At 32.7% G+C, this 19,561-nt stretch overlaps 1 protein-coding gene and 1 long non-coding RNA gene across 2 annotated transcripts; both read left to right on the top strand.

Annotated features, from left to right (window-relative positions):
• The first annotated feature begins 257 nt into the window (after positions 1–257).
• Positions 258–1,249, top strand: LOC145568654 (uncharacterized). The gene is made up of 3 exons (XM_081628086.1): positions 258–571; positions 675–762; positions 866–1,249. Exons 1-3 carry the CDS (start codon positions 360–362, stop codon positions 1,025–1,027), a joined length of 462 nt encoding a protein of 153 aa, XP_081484212.1. The 5' UTR covers positions 258–359; the 3' UTR covers positions 1,028–1,249.
• A 12,336-nt stretch (positions 1,250–13,585) lies between these two features.
• LOC145568653 (uncharacterized) lies at positions 13,586–15,295 on the top strand. The gene is made up of 4 exons (XR_014095870.1): positions 13,586–13,660; positions 13,778–13,873; positions 13,974–14,564; positions 15,233–15,295. It is a non-coding gene; the product is annotated as an uncharacterized LOC145568653 (long non-coding RNA).
• The last annotated feature ends 4,266 nt before the right edge of the window (positions 15,296–19,561 follow it).

Below are 19,561 nucleotides of genomic sequence, written 5' to 3'. Positions count from 1 at the left end.
CTACAGTGCAACTGGATGAACTTGAAGCTCAAATCCCTTACACATTATGCAAGCTCGAGATGGTTTTTCCTCCTGCCTTTTTTGATGTGATGGTACATTTAGTGGTGCATTTGGCTTCTAAAGCTAAGATTGGAGGTCCTGTACGGTATAGATGGATGTACCCAGTTGAAAGGTATGCCACTTTATTGTTTTACTTATTCTGTATATTTTTTCGTATTGATACAACTTTCTATTAACCATGTGTTGATATTAGGTACCTTCGAACCTTGAAAAAGTACATTCGAAATAGAGCCCAACCAGAAGGTTGTATAGCAGAAGGATACCTCGCTGACCGGTGCTTAACATTTTGCTTGAGATATATGAGTGATATTGACTCAAAATTCAACCGTAAAGGAAGAAATGATGATGTTGATGAATATCAAGAGGATGATTTGAACTTCAATCTGGATATATTCAAACCACTTGGACATCCTTTAGGACAAGGAGTGCCATTACATCTAGACTTCAAAGAATTTAATCAAATTCATTTGTACAATCTTCTCAATTGTGATGACCTTCTAGATTTTGTTAAGTAAGTTGTTTAACATCTTATAGTTTATTTTGTATGATTTACAATCAATCTTTTATTATTTTTCTGTTTTTTTATTGATAAATTTATATAACTTTTTTTTTAGAGAACACAAGTTAGAGTTAGAGAAGGAAAATGCTAGAAATGTGGAACAAAGACACAAAAGGCAATTTGCTAGTTGGATATATGACCGCGTAAGTTAACTACTAAATCAGTACCTAAAACTGCATTTTTGTATAGTATCAATTACTATAAATTCTATAAATTACCATTTATTTTTTTTATTTTTTTGTACAGGTGCGTAAACTCTATCAGGATGGGAAAATTGATGAGAAAATATATAATTTAGTTTGTTCTCCTTCAAGAGTTGTAAGGCGTTACGCAAGATATGTTGTAAATGGTTTTCGACTTCATACCATTGATCGATGCGAGAATAGAAAAACTCAGAATTGTGGGTAATGGTATGTGGGGATGATTATTCAGACAAAGAGTATTATGGGGTATTGAAGGATATCTTTGAGATGTCTTGTCCAGGAGGAAATCGCATATTTTTATTTAAATGTGCATGGTTTGATGTGCAGCACTTGGGCAGAGGATATAAGGTGGATGACCATGGTTTCGTTAGTGTAAATAAGAGGGGTTCTTTAAGAACAGATGAAGTGTATGTCTTGGAATCACAAGTGGAGCAAGTCACTACTAGAAAAAGGGTTTTTAACGACAAACAATTTCGTCGTTATAAGCCCAAATAGTGGTCGTTAAAATTGTTAACGACGAAAAAAATTTCGTCGTCAAGTTGATGTAATAGGCTCTCTCGTTATTGGTTATAACGACGACGTTCGTCGTTAACAAACGACGACGAAATAAAGAATTGTCGTCACTCATTGACGATAAAAAATCAAGTCGTCGTTATTTAATAACGACGGTGCATTTTTTTGTCGTATTTAGAAATCAATAACGATGAAAGATTTATATATTAACGACCACATTATCCCTTGCTAAATAATAGACTATAATCTTGAAAATTCAAAAATTCCTTTATTAACGACAATGAATGTTTGTCGTTAATAATGGATACATACAACAAGAACAATTGACTACGCAACAATAATTATCATTTGATTTAAACATAATTTCGTCAACCATATGCATAATTTAACATCAATTATTGGTTTTCAATTTCAAACGAAGTGTCATACAAATATTAGTTCGATCCATATAGATCACGCTAACAATAAACCAATTCTCCATCCTAAAGTTAAGGAAATAATACTTAATGCTAAAAGTATCATATTCGCAAATAATTGTCATACATACATTAGTATGATCCTTATTCCTAAAATAATCCTATTAGTAAAAGACAAAGAAAAATATCCTATTCTTTATGGCCATGAACATCATTGCTTTTCACGATCAGGTGCTTGGAGTTTGTGTGTCTGTAACATTGTTCGTAAGAGAAACATTAAATTGTTTTAAGAGTGTATCTTTAAACTTCTTCATTTTAGCTTCAAACAAACCCATGCGACTCTTAAGTTCGGTGTTCTCTTCTTGAATAAGTTCTACCTGATTTGTAAGAGCTTCATTTTGTATTTGAGCCGCATTTAACTCAGTTTGAAGAACTTCTCTACTGGGTTGTGGTCCATTCATATCCTTTAGAGTTATTCCTCCACCTAAGCCCACAACTCGATCTCGAGACTTGGATTTAAAAACCTTTTGTGAAACCTGATATTCAAAGACAATAAAATATATGTTTCTAAATAAAAAGTTATTTCTACATATATACATTAATGATATCAAATAAAAACGACATATGACAAAAATATGAAATTTCAAAAATTGAACGACATATGACAAAAATATTAGTGCCTCCCATATTACCACATCTAGTTGTCTAGCACGGCCTATAATATCACCATGGTTCCACAATGCAAGTTCTGGTTCTATATATTATTTTCAATTCATCATGTCAAAATATTTATTTCCCAGATCAACTAAACCACAATGACTGCATGCAACTTAAATTCCAAGAAACGTTATGCTGTTAGGAAAAAATATAAAATACAGATATATCATCAATGGCAAGACCATGGACTACCAAGCCAGTAATCATTGAATTCCAAGCAGACATACTACTACTAGCTTTTGCAGCCATCAAAAACTTCTTTTGCTATTTCTATTTTACATTTTGCATACATATCAATAATTGCAGACAGTAAAATATCATTCAATGCAATTTTCTCGATCAAGAGAATATGTATCCCATAAAATATGATCAAGAGCTTCAAGCCGTGCACACCCAGCAATAACAGAAGAAAATGTAAACTCATCCGGCTCAATACCCAATAAGCACATATCCTTAAACATTCTTAATGCCTCCTCTAATCGAGAATTTTTAACACAGCCACCAATCAAAGAATTCTATGAGACAACATGCACAATTATTTCAATTGAGAAAATCTGATTTAAAACTACCAAACCACTGCCAAAGAGAAAAAAGAAAAAAAAACAAAAACAAAATGAGTAATACGATAGAAGTAAGTTACCTGGACATATGAAAGCGACGGATCGTTTTCCATGGTTTATTGAATTTCAGCCTACAAGATTTTCATGAAAAATTTAATATAGTGGATTATGAAAAAAAAATCAAATAAATAAAAACATACATGCTTTTGAATTGTCCCTGCATTCGGAAGACTATTGCCTTTTTTGCAAGTTGAATAAAACACATCAACCAAAGTAGGTTTATTACCTTTACTTCCTCCCTATAATCACATGATAAAACATTTTTTCTGAATAATAATTAATCATATATGACAATTCAAAGTAGAAAAAAAACCTATTAAACAATATCTATACCAGATCGTCCCAAATGATTTGCCGTACAGGCTTGCTTCCAGTTCGCGGCATTAAAGCTTTGGCATATTTACCTCTATTAACATAGTTTCTTTCACATCTTTTCTAAACAAAAATAGCATTACATTAAAATTCAATACATATGCTCGTTCACAATCTCAGGTTTAGTAAAAATTACCTTAAAGTTATCATTTGAATAAATCTCTTTTATGAGCCACTTCCACTCTTGTGTATCAAGCCCCTTTGGAGGATCACTTTAGCAGCAACTTCTAAGGTTATTTTTTTGTTAGTGACATTATACCTTAATAGATCTCCTCTCCAATTCGTCCACAGCTCTTTCATATGCCCAAGAACATGCTCCTTATATGTTTCCATGCTTTCATTAGTAAAAACATCCTACAATAATAATATTATGAATAATTAAAACTATATAAAATCTCTTTCAAAAAAAAAAATAACTATATAAAATCAATCATGACATGCTGCCAACAACATCCAAAACCCCATACCTTGCAAAAAATAACAAAATTTGAACAACTCAATAAAAAAATAAGACAAAATTTAAGAGCATCAAATTTTTTGGTTAAATTGGTACCGTAGCCGCTGTCCACATATGGTCTTTTTCTCTCTCCCCAATATCATCCCATTTATGCACTTTTAATGGGAAAATGTTAGTATCTCGGACTATGATCCCCAAATGTCTTGAAAATACTTTGTGGTTCTCTCCTACGGCCCGATTGTTGAAGAACTGTATTTGTAACTTCTCATTGGGTTTTAGTCTAGCAATCTCTTTGCATTTGTTTCTTCCTCTCTTTTTTCCATTAGCTGCTTGCTTCTTAGTAGTAGATTGGTCACCACCTTCAAAGAAAATAATGTATTTTTAAAAATTAATAGTATCAAAAGATAACGATAAAGAAAAAGTACAAATCTAAATCTATACCTAAATAATAGCATATCACTGACATAGGAAAAATAAACAAAGTAAACTCAAAATAGGTATTAAAAATTTAGGTATTACCCCTTGCATCTCCTTGAAATGTTGTAGGTTCCTCTGTTCCATTGTCATTTCCATCATCTTGAAAGTTCATCTCGTGGTCAAGGCCATCAAGATTTGCATAGCCTTCTTAATAGAGCATATCTTGATCTTCATGTGATGTATATTGTATCTCACCATCAGCATCAACATCATCATCATCATTGATATTCTCATTACATGACTCAGAAAATGAATCATGATCATCTATATTAGTATTACCATTAAACTGAGCACAGGGAGTAACTAGTGGATTAAAGGAAGCTCTTACGTTTCTATCAGCATTAGGGGAAGTGGTTGGAGCTCTAACATGACTAAAAGGGAGTTTATTTGATGATAAAGGGCCTTTATTAACACAAAGAGAATCATTACCATTACTAGAACGGATTAAAGGATGTTTACTTCTGTGTAAAATACCAGTACTAGCCCCTATTCCATCAACATTAGAATTAGCATTACTTTTGTTTGGATATAGACCTGCTAACCCCTTTCCACGTCCTTTAGAGAGCATAAGAGGTGGAACATACTCCCTTTTAGATCTTGGCATCGATTGTCTTTGAGTGGATCCATTAGGGACAGCCATTATGTTCCTATTAATTAACATTAAAAGATTAAAATTAGATTTAAACAAACAATTTACTTTAGTATTTCTATCTAGGATATCAATAAAACAAGCATGTCATGCTTTAGAAAATTAGTAAATACTAATATGAAAATAATTAAAAAAAAAAAAAAAGACTGCTAGGGGATTTCTAGTGTTGCTCGTGCATAGCACTCCACATCAAAATTTATTTCTCCTATACCTTGTACCTTTACATGTCTGACATACTTTGATACATGTCTAGCATAACCTTCAACAACTACTTTAAAAACAGAGAACATACAAGATCTGCCCATCAACTGTCAGTCTTAGAATTATATATTCTTTAAGTGGCAGGTGCTTGTGTGTTGCCTGCTGTTTTACAGCCAGGACATTCAAGACTGCAACATAATTAAAATATTTCATGTAACCTTTTCATTTAACTCCAACAACATACAGTATAGTTTCACTCCAGCAACATATAGTATAGTTTCACTCCAGCAACATACAGTACCAATTAAGGGGAATGGTCTTGAGGTAAAATTAGGACAGGATAATAAGTTTCAGACAGATTTAGACCATAGTTTAAATGTCAGAAAGATTTAGACCAACACGGTGAATTTTAATAGTAATAAAAAATCAGAACAACAATAAGTTTTATTCATCTAACATTGGATGCAAGAAAATATTATTAAAAACAAGCACTAGGCATCAAAGACAATAGCAGAGAACTACACATTGCCATTTAAATGCCAGTAGGAGATAATTTATGGGCGTATTTTTCTTCTAGAAATAAATAAAAACAATGAGAAAAAAGATAATTGACAAATTATTCTTCTCTTCTCCTCTTCAGAGATACTTCATCCCCTTTTTTTTGGAAATCGCACCCACAAAAATTGGATCTATACCATCCGACTTCTACAAATTTCAGCACTTGCAATAGTTGACGAAGTTGCAACATATGTAGGCTTAAAAAATTCACCATGCTGATTTGCATAACCTTCCTCAAAATCATTATCCTCCTCACTTGATAAGTTGCGAGGTTGAGTCTTTGACACGATATACCAACCTTTGTTAGCATTGTCAATGGCATAAAAAGCTTGTCTTGCTTGGCTAGCTAAGATATATGGTTCATTATTCTTTAATTGCTTATTGCAATTAAAACTAACAATTCCATATTCGTCTTCTTTTACTCCTCTAACCTTATCAAATACGTCCCACCATTTACAACGAAATAACACTACTCAATTTCCTCCAAGATATTGCATCTCAATTATATCTGTTACTACTCCATAATAGTCTGTGTTATCATCTTCTTCTCCGGTGTTTCCAATCACAACCACTCCACTATTTTGTGTTCTCAAAGTCTTCTCACGATTTTGTATGTGAAATCTATACCCATTTACAATATAACCACTAAAAGAGGTTACATATTGGGTTGGCCCACGTGATAATGAAAGGAGATTTTCCATTTCCTTGCTCTTATTATTCACATATAACCGAGAAACCTACCAGAAAGTACAAAAAAAAAAATATGTATTAATGGCAAACTTGAATCTCAATTATCTTATTATTTGATGAAAATTAAAAGGCTTACTTCATCTTTGAACCACAATTTAAAATTCTCAGTCCATTTCTCTTCGGATATTCCATTAATTGGACAAGCTTGAGAATATTCTCTAAAAAAAATTTTAAAAAAAAAAGTTGATGATGAAACTATAGCGACGGAAAAAAAAATAAAGAAACCTAATTAAGGCTAAGAGTCTTACTCAAGGAATGGTTGAACCTCATCACAATTCTTCAAAATATAATTATGAGCTTGATCTAACTCAGACTTTGGAACATCGATGACAGTTGGAGCTCCTACGCCTCGGCTAGGATGACTAAATATAGGCAAGGCCTCATCATCACCATTTGCATTTTCATAATTTCTCTCTAGACGATTAAATCTAGTTTCAATATTCTGCATGTACCTTGAGCAAAGAGTCATGCACTCATCTGCTAAATAGCCCTCTGCAATTGAAGCCTCTGGACGAGCCCTATTTCTTATGTAAGACTTGAGCTTGTACATATACTTCTCAATAGGATACATCCATCTGAAGTGAACTGGACCCCCAACTCTAGCTTCACTAGCTAAGTGAACTGGTAAATGCATCATCACATCAAAGAAAGAAGGAGGGAACACTTTTTCTAATTTGCAAAGGGTGATAGGAATTTGAGACTCTAGTTGTTTCAACTCTTCAACATTGATTACTTTAGCACATAAAATAGTAAAATACCTTGACAGCTCAATTATTACTTCGCGTACAAGTGGAGTTAGTAGGCCACGCATTGCTAAAGGAAAAAGATGTTGGAGTATAACATGGTAATCATGACTCTTCAACCCTGAAATTTTGGCCTCCTTAGAGTTGACACAATAGGATATATTAGATTAAAAACCATCCGGAACCTTTAATTCTTTCAAAAAATTGCAGAAAGTGCGCTTCTCTGCAGAAGAAAAAGTAAAAGGGGCTGGAGGCATCTTCCACTTGTCCCCTTCTTTGATTGGATGTAATGTTGGCCTCAATCCCATTTCTTCTAAGTCATGACGAGATTTAATAGTGTCTTTTGTCTTCCCTTTCACATTCATTATTGTCCCTATAATGCTTTCACAAATGTTTTTTTCAATATGCATCACATCCAGATTATGTCGTAATTGATGCACCCTCCAGTAAGGAAGCTTAAAGAAAATACTTTTTTATTCCAATTGTCCCCCCTAAGCTCATGAGATATATTTGTCTTTACTTGTGGATCATTAGACAATATGATATTCTTGAGATCCTCAAATTGATGAAGAATTTCATCGATCGAACAAGGTTCTGGAGGTAAACTGTGCTCCACCGTTCCATCAAATGAAGCCTTATCCTTTCGCCATCTATGATTCTTTGGCAAATACACTCGATGGCCCATATAACATTCCTTGCCTCCATGAGATAACCTCTTTGATCGAGTTTCTTTAAGACAACAAGGACATGCTAAATAGCCCTTAGTACTCCAACCCGATAACATTGCATATGCTGGAAAATCATTTATGGTCCACATCAAAGCTGCACGTAGTTGAAAATGATGTTGAATTGCTGCATCAAAAGTATTTACCCCAGTGGCCCATAAGTTATTTAATTCCTCGATCAAAGGTTACAAATATATGTCAATTGCGTTACCAGGCCCTTTAGGGCTAGGAATAAGCATTGATAGAATCATATTAGACTGCTTCATACAAAGTTCGGGGGGCAAGTTATAGGGAATAAGAACCACTGGCCAAATACTATATGATGTTTTCGAATTTGCAAAGGGTTGAAAACCATCACTAGCAAGCCCTAACCTAACATTTCGAGGATCCGATGCAAAATCGGGAAATTCTTTATCAAATGAATCCCAAGAATCTCCATCAACAAGATGTCTCATTGTACCATCTTTCTTCTTTTTACCATGATGCCAAGTCATCAAAGAAGCAGTTTTTGAGCACATGAATAATCTTAGAAGCCTAGGCTTTAGAGGAAAGTATCGAAGGGTTTTCTGAGGTATTTTCTTGCCATTTTCTTGCACTTGTCCTCACCGTTGTGTTTGTTACTTTTCCATCTTAAAGCACCACACACATTGCATGCATCCAACTTTGCATCATCCTTCCAATATAACATACAGTCATTGATACAAGCATCAATTTTTTCATAAGAAAGCCCCAAATCTTTTATGATCTTCTTTGACTCATAATAAGAATCGGGCAAATTTGATTTTTCGGGCAAAAGCTCTTTCTTAAGGAAATCTAATAGCATGGTAAATGATTCATTACTCCAACGACCAAGAGTTTTGATATGAAGGAGTTTTAAGAGTGCAGACATTCTAGATCTCTTGCAACCTTCATAAACAGGATCTTGCGAATCTTTCAACAAGCTATAAAATTTCTTAGTGTCAACATTTGGCTCCTCAACATCTTTGACATCAATGGGGGAACTACCATTATTATACTTTGGATAGAAATCCCGTAAGATATTATGTAGCTCATCTTGGTTTTCATGATCTATCCCATCATCCTCATCAGATTCAAGTTGAGGCTCATCTAACCCCTCTCCATGATGATACCAAAAGGTATACCTTTTAACTACTCCAAAAACTAGTAGATGTTCTCTTACTTTTTCAAGATTACCAGACTCTCCATTCATACATTGACAACAAGGACAACGTATTGTTGTAGTTTTTAATTTTTTAAATGCATAGTCTAAAAAAATATCTACTCCCTCCACTTATAATGGGTCATTAACATAATCTTCAATGGTCATCCAATCTTTACTAGGAGTCATTTCTACAAACAAAAAAAAAATAATAAAGAAATAAAATAAGAATAAAATCATTGATGACTAAAAACTTTTTAGGTTATTATACTGCAATTTTATAGGCCATTAATGATTTAAATATTTTATACAACAACTAATAATTCTAATAATTGTCAATCAAGGAAAAAAACAATACGTTGAATCCTACCACAATTATTCAGTTAATAGCATAACCAACCACTACTACAAACCATTAGCTTAATTTATAAATCCAAAAAAAGACAAAGTATATAAGAAGAAACATTATCATAGATCAAAGCCAAAGTAAAGACAAGGAAGTTTATGCCATATCTTTGGAACTAATAAGTTAATACAGTTCAATTAAATTCCTTGAGATGTTAATTAATATCTAGCTGGAAATAGCTTTGCACTCACAAAAAAGTCATCATTTCCATTTATATTCATGTAAAAGAAAGCTCAAATCATATACAATGGAAACCTTTATAATTTTATATATATCCATGCTAATAAGGACAAAAGTTCATGTCCGACAAATTTGTTGTATGAATCATATCCATTTCAAAGTTTCTTTAACTTAGCCAACACATGAGACAAATCTCACCAGGTTATAAAATTCTCCTCTTCACTAATCCTATGATATTCACTCCAACACAAGATTAGCAAGCAACAACAAAATAGCATATACACCAGACCCCAAGACTACATTGGTAGAGGAAGGATTCTAAAAGCATCATAGATCATTTCTCTGCTCTGATCAACAATTACAAATAAACCAGACCTTTTCAGCAAGGATCTAACCAAGACACCAACAAAATATTTTAAGCTAAAATTAGCAGTTTTATGGCAAATTCATTTGAAGGACTAGGCTGGTGTACTTTACCCACCCCCACAATAATGTAACAATGTTAAGAGTCTGATAACCTAATTCACTCAAATTCTCCTCTACGACACAAGATGTTTCAAGCTGCTTCATCTACGCAGCAAGTAACAACAGTCTCTTAACTATATAGATTATGATTCTACCCTTTTTGTCATGAACCCAGCTTGTAAGGTGCCTCAAAGTCAATGCCACTCTCCAGCTTCAAAGAAAAATCAACTCTTTCCCACAATAATCTACATGTCTTTGGAAAAAACAATAAATCATGCAACTAATTAACTCAAATAAGCTTTTTTCAAAAAAAAGACGTCTATGACTTATCACCAAATCAGCCCCTAGATATCAGCACCATCTCCCTACTATCAAGCCACTTTATGCAATGAAGCATCTATACAACGAAAATTCTTGCACGGTAACACCCCTTTTCAAAGAAAAAACCCCTAACCGAGCCATCAATGGCTTGAGTTATATGTAAAATATTAAAGTTCATGTCTGACAGATTTGTTGTATAAATCATATGATTCATATCCATTTCAAAAGTTCATGTCCGACACAGTGTTAATTATTAAAAACGAACTGAAGGAAAAACTAAAAGAAAACCATATACATGCATCTAATATTAAAGAAATCGAAACTTTGAAGAAATGAAAGTAAAAAAATAAAAAAAATAAAAAAAATAAAAAAAAAACCAGAGAGAATATATAAGATTAAATAGCTAAACAAGATGAATCCATCAAAACACCCAAATTACATCAGATTGAGAATTAATTATACAATATTATGACAATTAAACGGAAAATCGAAACTAATTGAAAAACAAAACTAAAGTAATTCAATGAAATCTATGATTCAGATTATACATATAACTATAATTAATAAGGAACCAAAGCAAAAATTTTAGATTATCAACAATTTATTCATAACCCTAAATTAGAATTATTGATTTGAAAGAAGACATTAAACATACCAGAATTATGAAATATTCCTTTCAAATTCGCTGATTTGGAGAAATTTCGAGCCCTAACCGCAAGAATTACGAACCACAGATTGAGAATTGGAGAATTATTGATTTGAGTGTAGAAAAAAACTGTGGGTTTTAGGGTGCAGAATAATTAAGGCCAGGGGGAAGAGTGATTTATTTTAACGCGCGCTAGGTGAAATTTTCATCCCGCGTATGTGTTTACTCCTATTAACGACAGATCTATGCTTTATTATTTTATTTTATTTTATTTTTTAAATATTAACGACGGGCATAAAATATTGTCTTAACATTTGACAAATAATTTACGAGAAACATTTTATATTCACGTTACAAACCAGAAAAATAGTGCTTTTAACGACGAGATTATGTTTTCATCGTTATTAAATTGTTGTTAAATATTAAAATTTTAGTAGTGAGTATTTTATATTCAAGATCCGAAAACTGATGATTGGCAATTTGTTATAAAAGCTTAACCAAGAGATCTTTACGATATGCCAACTAAAGATATTGTTGACCAAGCTGAGATTAATGACCAGGCTGTAGATGTAGATGCATATCAACAAGTGGAAGTCAATGAGGCTGTATTTCATAGTTTAAGCCAAGCAAATGATGATTTTTTAGTAGATTCATTAGCTACTAGTACTTTTGTGGTGGAAAGAGAACCTTCTATTGTGAAATTAGTTAGAAAAGCGATGGAGGATATTGACAAGTTGGATGATGACTTTATCAATGATGATGTCATTGAATCAATTGAGGATTCAATCGAAGAAGAACTTGATAATGAGTCATCATCGGAGTGATGTTAACATTTTCCTTGAGTTAATTGATATTGTATTGTGCTTTAATTTACTGCTAGTGGCATGGTTGAGATTGTTTGGTTCAATATAATGATGATTATTTTATTATAAATGGGTTACTTAAGATTGTGCATATATTTGTGATTTGTTTAAATTATTGATTAGTAGTGGTTGAATCTCAAAGTAGGAAGTAAAATATGGTTGGAAGAGGTGGAGCAAAGAATGTAGGACCTCACAACAAAGATGGAAAAGGTTTGGAATAAAATATTTAATTTCATAGATTTGTTTCTATAATATGTTTTTTATTCATAACAACACAAAAGCTCTCTAGTTTCATTATGTAACTTTGGTTTTATGTTTACTAACCAGGTGCTACAGGGAATCGAGAAAGCATAAGACTTCAAAATCAGAATCCAAATAAATGCAATCACAATATCATGCGGCTCAAGTTTCCGAATCCTGCAAATCAACATCAAACTGACAAATCTATGAGACCACTCCTCGTGACCCTCCTACGTTGCATCAGGAAGAGCACAATAATATGGATATGGAAAATAATAATATGAACACTGATTTTGAATAAGGATTTTTTTCATCTAATGACGGTAATCTTTTTATCATGTAATACTTGTACTTTTTACGCTTTCCTTTTACAAGCAGAAGCTGACTAATTTACTTGATATTTTATGTAATTATAATATTGCATGAACATGTTTTAGATGTTGGTGAACAACTTGGAAAGAGGAAAAGGATGAACAACTTAAATGCAAGGATATCAAAAGCTTTTGTAGCAAATGTTGTTGTGAATAACCCTGTCCAAATAAGGGACGAGTTCAATGCAGAGAATGGTAGAACAGAAACTCTACGATGTGATAACTAAACAGGTTTATCACACTCAGTAGTCAATAAAGATCCTTCTCAAAATGGCGAAGGTAAAAATTTTTAAAAGCCAGTTGTACTCGGTTCTTTCTTTCATGTAATTGTTATTTGTGAATTATTTGGGTGTGCTACTTAGAATATATGATTTTCTATAAGACCTACTAACCTTTTACAACTTTTTACTTGACTATTAAGCTACAAGCAAATTGAAAAAAAGAGGAGACAGAGGAAAGTACAAAAGTTTTGTTGTTGATATGAAGCTGAAAGGACATAAATCTAAGCTGAAAGTTTACATTCTGGATGACATTGGTCGTGCAATTGGTGAAAATGCGCGTCATTTAGTTAATGAATGTGGTCGTGTGGTGAGAACAAGGGCTCCTTTAAATGTAAAAAATTGGAAAGAAGCATTTGCAAAGGCTGGTGATGTAATGTGGAGAGAAATTCAGGTTTTTTTTTCCTGTTATTATAGTGTGGTTTAAGTTTACAAAATTTCTGACTTTTTAATCTCATTAAGTATAAGATGAAATATTATTTCAGGATAAGTTTGAAATTAAGGAAGGTAGCTCTTACATTAAGATGCAAGCCTTTTCAATCGACACTATGTAGTGCTTTTATAGGTTATGGAAGACTCGATTGCACTATTATTACAAGAGTAAAGCTTGTGGACAGACAGATGAAGAGCGATTAAAAAAATCCACATCCAGACTTACCAGAAGAGCAATGGGAATACTGCGTAGGACGATTTGGGTCTGATGATTTCAAGGTTACATTTAACTTTTTTGTATGTAATTTACTCTTATTTTTTTTATTAGGAAACCATATAAATTTTACATAGGTTCTATATATATTGTTTAATAGTTTTATCCTATTATTTATACAGAAAGTAAGTGAAAGAAATTCCAGAAATCGCTTGTCTAAGAATAGAACAACACAGACTACTGGAAACTTATCATTTGCTGAAGTCGAAGATATTCTGGTAAAATATGTTTTGAACTAAAATAGGAATTATAGTTTATGCTTCTATAGTGGAAGTTTAGTGACTGTAAACATTAATCCATTTGTTTATGTATTATTAGACTCAAGAAAACAATGGAGTTAAGCCACCTGCTGATGTTATTTGGCTTAACGAGCATACAAAAGAAAATGACGAGGGCGTTTTGGAGTGGGCTGATGAATCTCGTTCGAAGGAGATACATGTATGTTAGAATTATAAAGTGACGATGTAATGTGTTGTGTTAGTTGTATGAATGTTTACATATTTTAACTTAAAATTTATGTTTTTGGTCAGGAACAATTAAAAGTTGGTGTTGCTGCACATGGTGAATCAAAGACTCAAGATGAGATTCTTCTGGATGTTTTGAAACCAAGATCAGGGTACTTTCGTGGGAAGGGAACTGCCTTGCCTGGATTTAGCAAAGGAAGACATCAATTAGAGCATCAAAGCTTAATATGTGAGCAGCAAAAGAAAATTCAGGAGCAACAAGAATTGATTAAGGAGTTGCAAGAGAATCAGGAAAGAACTACCAAACAATTAGAAGAGACTCAGGAAGCAACAGCAAGACAATTACAACAACAAAAGGAGGAGACACAACGAGTAATGAATGCAATGAAGAATTACTCAGAGCACTTGGTAATAGAGTTGCAAGTTAATCATCAAATATTTCCAGGTAACTTATTTTTGTAAATCTTTGTATGTGTGTGTGTGTGTGTTTTTTTTTTCTTGAGTTGGGTAAACTTAATCCTCCAAAACTTCCACACCATCTTTCTCTACAATTTTCCAAGATGCTCCATCAGTACAACCTCTCTGAAAAAAATAAGTTTTATAGTGCTACACTTTGTTTTTGTTACAATTATTTAGTTTGTTTTTGTGTTTCTACTCCTCTCTTTCTCTGCTTTTCTCCTCTCAAATCCAGGGTTCTTATGTGAGATCTTTGCTCCCTTTTCTAGCTCTAGTTTCTTTGAAAGTCATCATCTCAATTATAGTAGTAATAATACATTAAAAAAGCGAATGACTATAATTTTTTAACGGAAGACTAAGTTGGCTATCAAATTGTGCTTCATATGTATATGGTATAAGATTTCTATGATCATTATATTTCTTATTTATGCAAACTTTGTTACAATAATTTATAATTTTCTTTCATCAGAATCATGCTTATAGTAAATCACATACATGATGCTGATATAATTCTTATAGATCTTTTAATATTTATCAAAATTTCTTGAAACTTATTACATAGATTATATATAAAATCAAAGGAATAAGTGATGCTAGATTTTGCATTGGGATCTTCATAATTCTAAAATTATATCTTGCTTTATTTTGCTAATGCAGGTTATGTTGGAAAAGTATTAGTAAATGCATGGAGAAAGTATGTGCAGATGATATGTAGTATAGGCTCATAATGACTACTTGTTGGACGTGACTTAGTGGAAAGATGGTGTGATCTATTATGGTTGTATATTGGTGGGATGACTAAAAAAGTAGCCTTTCGGAACAAAGATGGATGTAATCTTTTGGGAGATGTCATGTTTAATGTTGACTTAGACTATTAGATGTATATATTTATCTAATCTTTTGGATATAATCACTTGTATTATGTTAAATATTACACATGTTAAATAGATATTAACTTATTAGCAATTTACGTATTTGTATTTCCAATAAATTAATAAATAATTCTACAAAGATTTATTGCTAAAAAGCCATAAATTAACGACTTGTATTGTTGTAAAAAATATAATGCATTATCACAACAATAAATGTCGTTATAACATACAACTCTTTTGAAATGACATTTGTCGTTACCATACACCACATTAAATAAAGCAACGATATTAGTCGTTGCAGTAAAAGGTTTTTTTACAACGACAAATGTCGTTGCAAAAGGTTATTCAGTATATTGCAACGACAAAAGTTGTTGCCATAATTTTCTTCCAACAGTTGTGGATTTCATAGGTAAGGCAATGACAAGTTTATTAAAACGCGAATAGTCGTTGCAAATTATAAATTTTTCGCAATGAATTTTGTCGTCACACCGATTTTTAGTGAAGGAGGTACCCGCAACGACAATTGTCGTTGCTATAGATTTTTTTGGAACGACTTTATATTTTTTGCAACGATTTTTTTTGTTGCGAAAAAAAGGTTTTCTTGTAGTGTAAAAATTAATAGGGTGCAAAGTTGAGAATTATAGGGAATAAATTGGAGTTGGGATTAATATCGGCGGATGGAGTAAAGTTGGGATTAATGGTTGCAATTTTTGCTTTTTTAAAAACAATATTGTAAAGTTTGGTATCTACACAACTTTAGTTGATTTATTTTGAAATTGCAAAATTGTAACATAATTAATTTAATTAATTTACTTTAACTTTTTTACTAGATGGAATGTCGTTGCTAAAACTGTCAACCATCATTTATCTAGGTCTCTAGGAACACATTACAAGTTCTTGGATTGATTTTCAATACGATATTGTACTTGAGGGATTTGTGAATTCTTAATAGTGCATGATTGTGTTATTTGTATAGATCAATCAAAATATTGAAGAGCTAAGGACATGAAAGATAATTATGCAAAATATTGATTCGAAAACACTTTTCTAATGAATGAAGGGTTTTTTTTTTGAAGGGAAGATCAATTCATTAATAAGAATCCATACGACATCTACAAAAGAGATCAGAAACAATAAATACAATGAAAATTGAATCAAATAACAATTCTAATTCTATAGAATTACAATCGCGAGTGAGAATTGACATTGATGAATACCCTCGTCTCTTGAATCGATCGCTGTCCTCTACAGCCTTCTTCTACAAGAGGGCCTTGCGATTTTTGATAGTTTTTGAATTGAACCAAACCTGATTTAATTAATTGTAGTCGTTGATCTGACAATTGATTCAACGTCGCACGAACCACCACCAAAAAATTAGAACTTTCGATGACAAAAGAGAAATCATCTACACCGATCAATACCATCATAAGGACGGCATTTATTATTATAAGCGATTAAAAGGGATTTTGGATCTTACCACTGATCAATGAAACTGTGGTAGCCCCTATCAATAATCACAACGGAGATCAAGGAGAAAAGGATGAAGGAGGAAAAAGAGAGAAGATCAAAGGTAAACCCTAAAAAAACCTGAAAAAATCCTAGCAAAAAGCTAGGAAAAAACACTCTCCCAAGGAGAAACTTAGAGGGAAAACCCTAGCAAAAAACTTTCTAATGAAGGGTATTATTGGGGTTAATTTTGTTATATTTTTTCACAAAATTTAATTTTACTCTAAATATGTCTTTTTTTTCATATGTGATCAGCCAAATCAGGACTTAGCACTGCAGATTACCACGCTCAATTGACCACAATGCAGCCACTGACATAGCCAATGGTGACTGGTTCCTTATGATGTATATTTGCTACCATAAACGATGTATATATGTAAATTTGTATACCATGTATAGTATTTGCTACCATATGTTTTTTTTTTTTGGATTGTTTTCTTGTAATATGTAGTACTCTAAATTTCATTTGCAAGAAGTTGGAAGGACACATGTCATCTTCCTATTTTTTTTATTTAAAAAAATATTTAACAAAAAAAAAAAAATTCATGCCATTCCAAATAACAATTATTATAATACATCAAACAGTCGTGCATCGCACAGGTTTATGACTAGTTGTAACAAAAACTCATGTGACATGCACATGATAGGTCAACATGCACCGAAAAATTGGCGAGTCAATATTGAAAAGTGAAACCTTCTTATTTTGAGCGAAAAAAGTTTTATAAATAGGTGTATTTTAAAAAGTTTTTTCAAAACAAAAAATTTTCTTAGAGAAGTTTTTTATTTTTTTATTTTTTTTGCTTAGAGAAGTGTTTTCAAGCAAATTTCACTAATTATTTTTAGAAAAAATTAGAAATAATAATCCCAACTTTCATCAATTTTGGTAGAATAATCCCAACTTTGGATTATACTAGAATTATCCTAACTTTAGGGGGTCTTCTTTTTCTTCAATCCCAAATACCGATTACCGGTTGAATGGTTTTTTTTTAAGTGAAACGTGTCACGAGTTGATTGGTTAAAAAATATAAAAACAAACAAAAAATGATAAAAAACAAACAAAATTTAAAAAAAATAAAAATAAAACAAAAACAACCAAACCCAGAATCCAGCCATACAAACCTTGCCGCCGGCGACTGCTGCTACTCCCTCTCCCCTTGTGCCGATTTCTCCCCTCCCCTAACGCCGGTTTCCCCCTCCCCCAACGCTGGTGATGCGACCCACCTTCCTCCCCTCCTTTTCCGCCGGCAACCACTACTCAAAACTCCTTTTCTAGCCACCACCACCACTCGAAACTCCCTTTAAAACTCTCCCCAACTCCTTAAAACCCCAAACACCCTTCCCCCACCATCGAAAACCCTATCCGCTAGGGTCGGGGTGGAGGAGGATTTTTTGGGATTTTTTCGAGAGTGGGAAAGGGGTTTTTTGTGGTGGTTTCGCGGGGGGGGGGGTGAGGGGATTTGGGGAAGGGGGAAAGCGGCAGTCCGGCGTGGAAAGAGCGGTGGTCCAGCGTAGGAAGGTCAGTGGACGGCGAGGGGGTGGTGGTGGAGGTTAGGGTGGGAGGATGGGGAGGGGAGGTTGGCTAGGTTTTTCTGATTTTTTGTTTTTTTTTTATTTTTGGACCAATCAGGGCTTGACACGTGTCAAGTGACCTGATATAATAGGTCATTGACTTTTGTTGATTCGTTAGGGATTGAAGAAAAAGAAGACCCGCCAAAGTTCGGATTATTCTAGTATAATCCATAGTTGGGATTATTCTACCAAACTTGATGAAAGTTGGGATTATTATTTCTAATTTTTCCTTTTTTTTATTTATCAAAAACTTGTATTTTCCCTTTCAAAACCCACTTCTGAAAAATCCATAGTTTGGCCAAGCTTCTCAAAAACAACTTTTGTTTCCTAGAAGTAGTTTTCTAGAAACTATTTCTAGAGAAACACTTGTAAGAAACAGAATTATTTGGCCCATAAAAAATCAGAAGTGATTCTTAGATTAAGAAACTATTTTACCCTGTTTGGCCTATATTAGTTTTTTTTTTAATTTTTTATTTGGGGGAATAAATTAGTATTAATTTCTTGTACATTGTTGTTAATAATAGGTTTTTAGTTTTTTTTTTCTTGTTTTGTTTGTTTATAATAGCTTGTAAGATTAAATTTAATTTAAAATTTTAAACAATTCATAAGTCTAAATACTTAGATTATTTTGTCAAAATATAAAAAATTCATGTCCAAAAGTTTCATACGTTCATAATTATCCATTATTGAAACAAAATGTCTGATATTATTAATCCTAATAAAAGATCCAATAATGTTACAATCCATGACTCATTAGAGAAGTTGCAATATTATAGCAAATAGACTCCATACTAAAATCATCCATTGATACATCATGTTCTTCAAGAGTAATTACCGAGTTGCCTCCAATTTCCTCATCCTCGGCCCTTCAACTTCAAGTATATAATAAGGATCTTCACTGCATTTATCAAATTCCAAATCTTCAAGTGCGTGTCTTCTTATATAGTAATGCATAGCCATAGTAGCTGCAACAAGTTTCTTTTGAGTTTCCAACGGAAAGCTGGGCATAATTGATAATATCTTCCATCTTTTCTTTTAG

Source organism: Chenopodium album, chromosome 11 (assembly GCF_948465745.1).
Source record: "Chenopodium album chromosome 11, dcCheAlbu1.1, whole genome shotgun sequence".
NCBI lineage: Eukaryota > Viridiplantae > Streptophyta > Magnoliopsida > Caryophyllales > Amaranthaceae > Chenopodium > Chenopodium album.
Note: the sequence above shows the minus strand (reverse complement) of the source record. Positions and strands in the feature narration are given on the sequence as shown.

What these genes read in the sequence shown, in the direction of transcription:
- LOC145568654 (XM_081628086.1), top strand. Translation starts at nt 360, where the DNA reads ATGAGTGATATTGACTCAAAATTCAACCGTAAAGGAAGAAATGATGAT. An exon ending in GACCTTCTAGATTTTGTTAA is followed by an intron (nt 572 to 674) that starts GTAAGTTGTTTA and finishes CTTTTTTTTTAG; the next exon opens with AGAACACAAGTTAGAGTTAG. An exon ending in CTAGTTGGATATATGACCGC is followed by an intron (nt 763 to 865) that starts GTAAGTTAACTA and finishes TTTTTTGTACAG; the next exon opens with GTGCGTAAACTCTATCAGGA.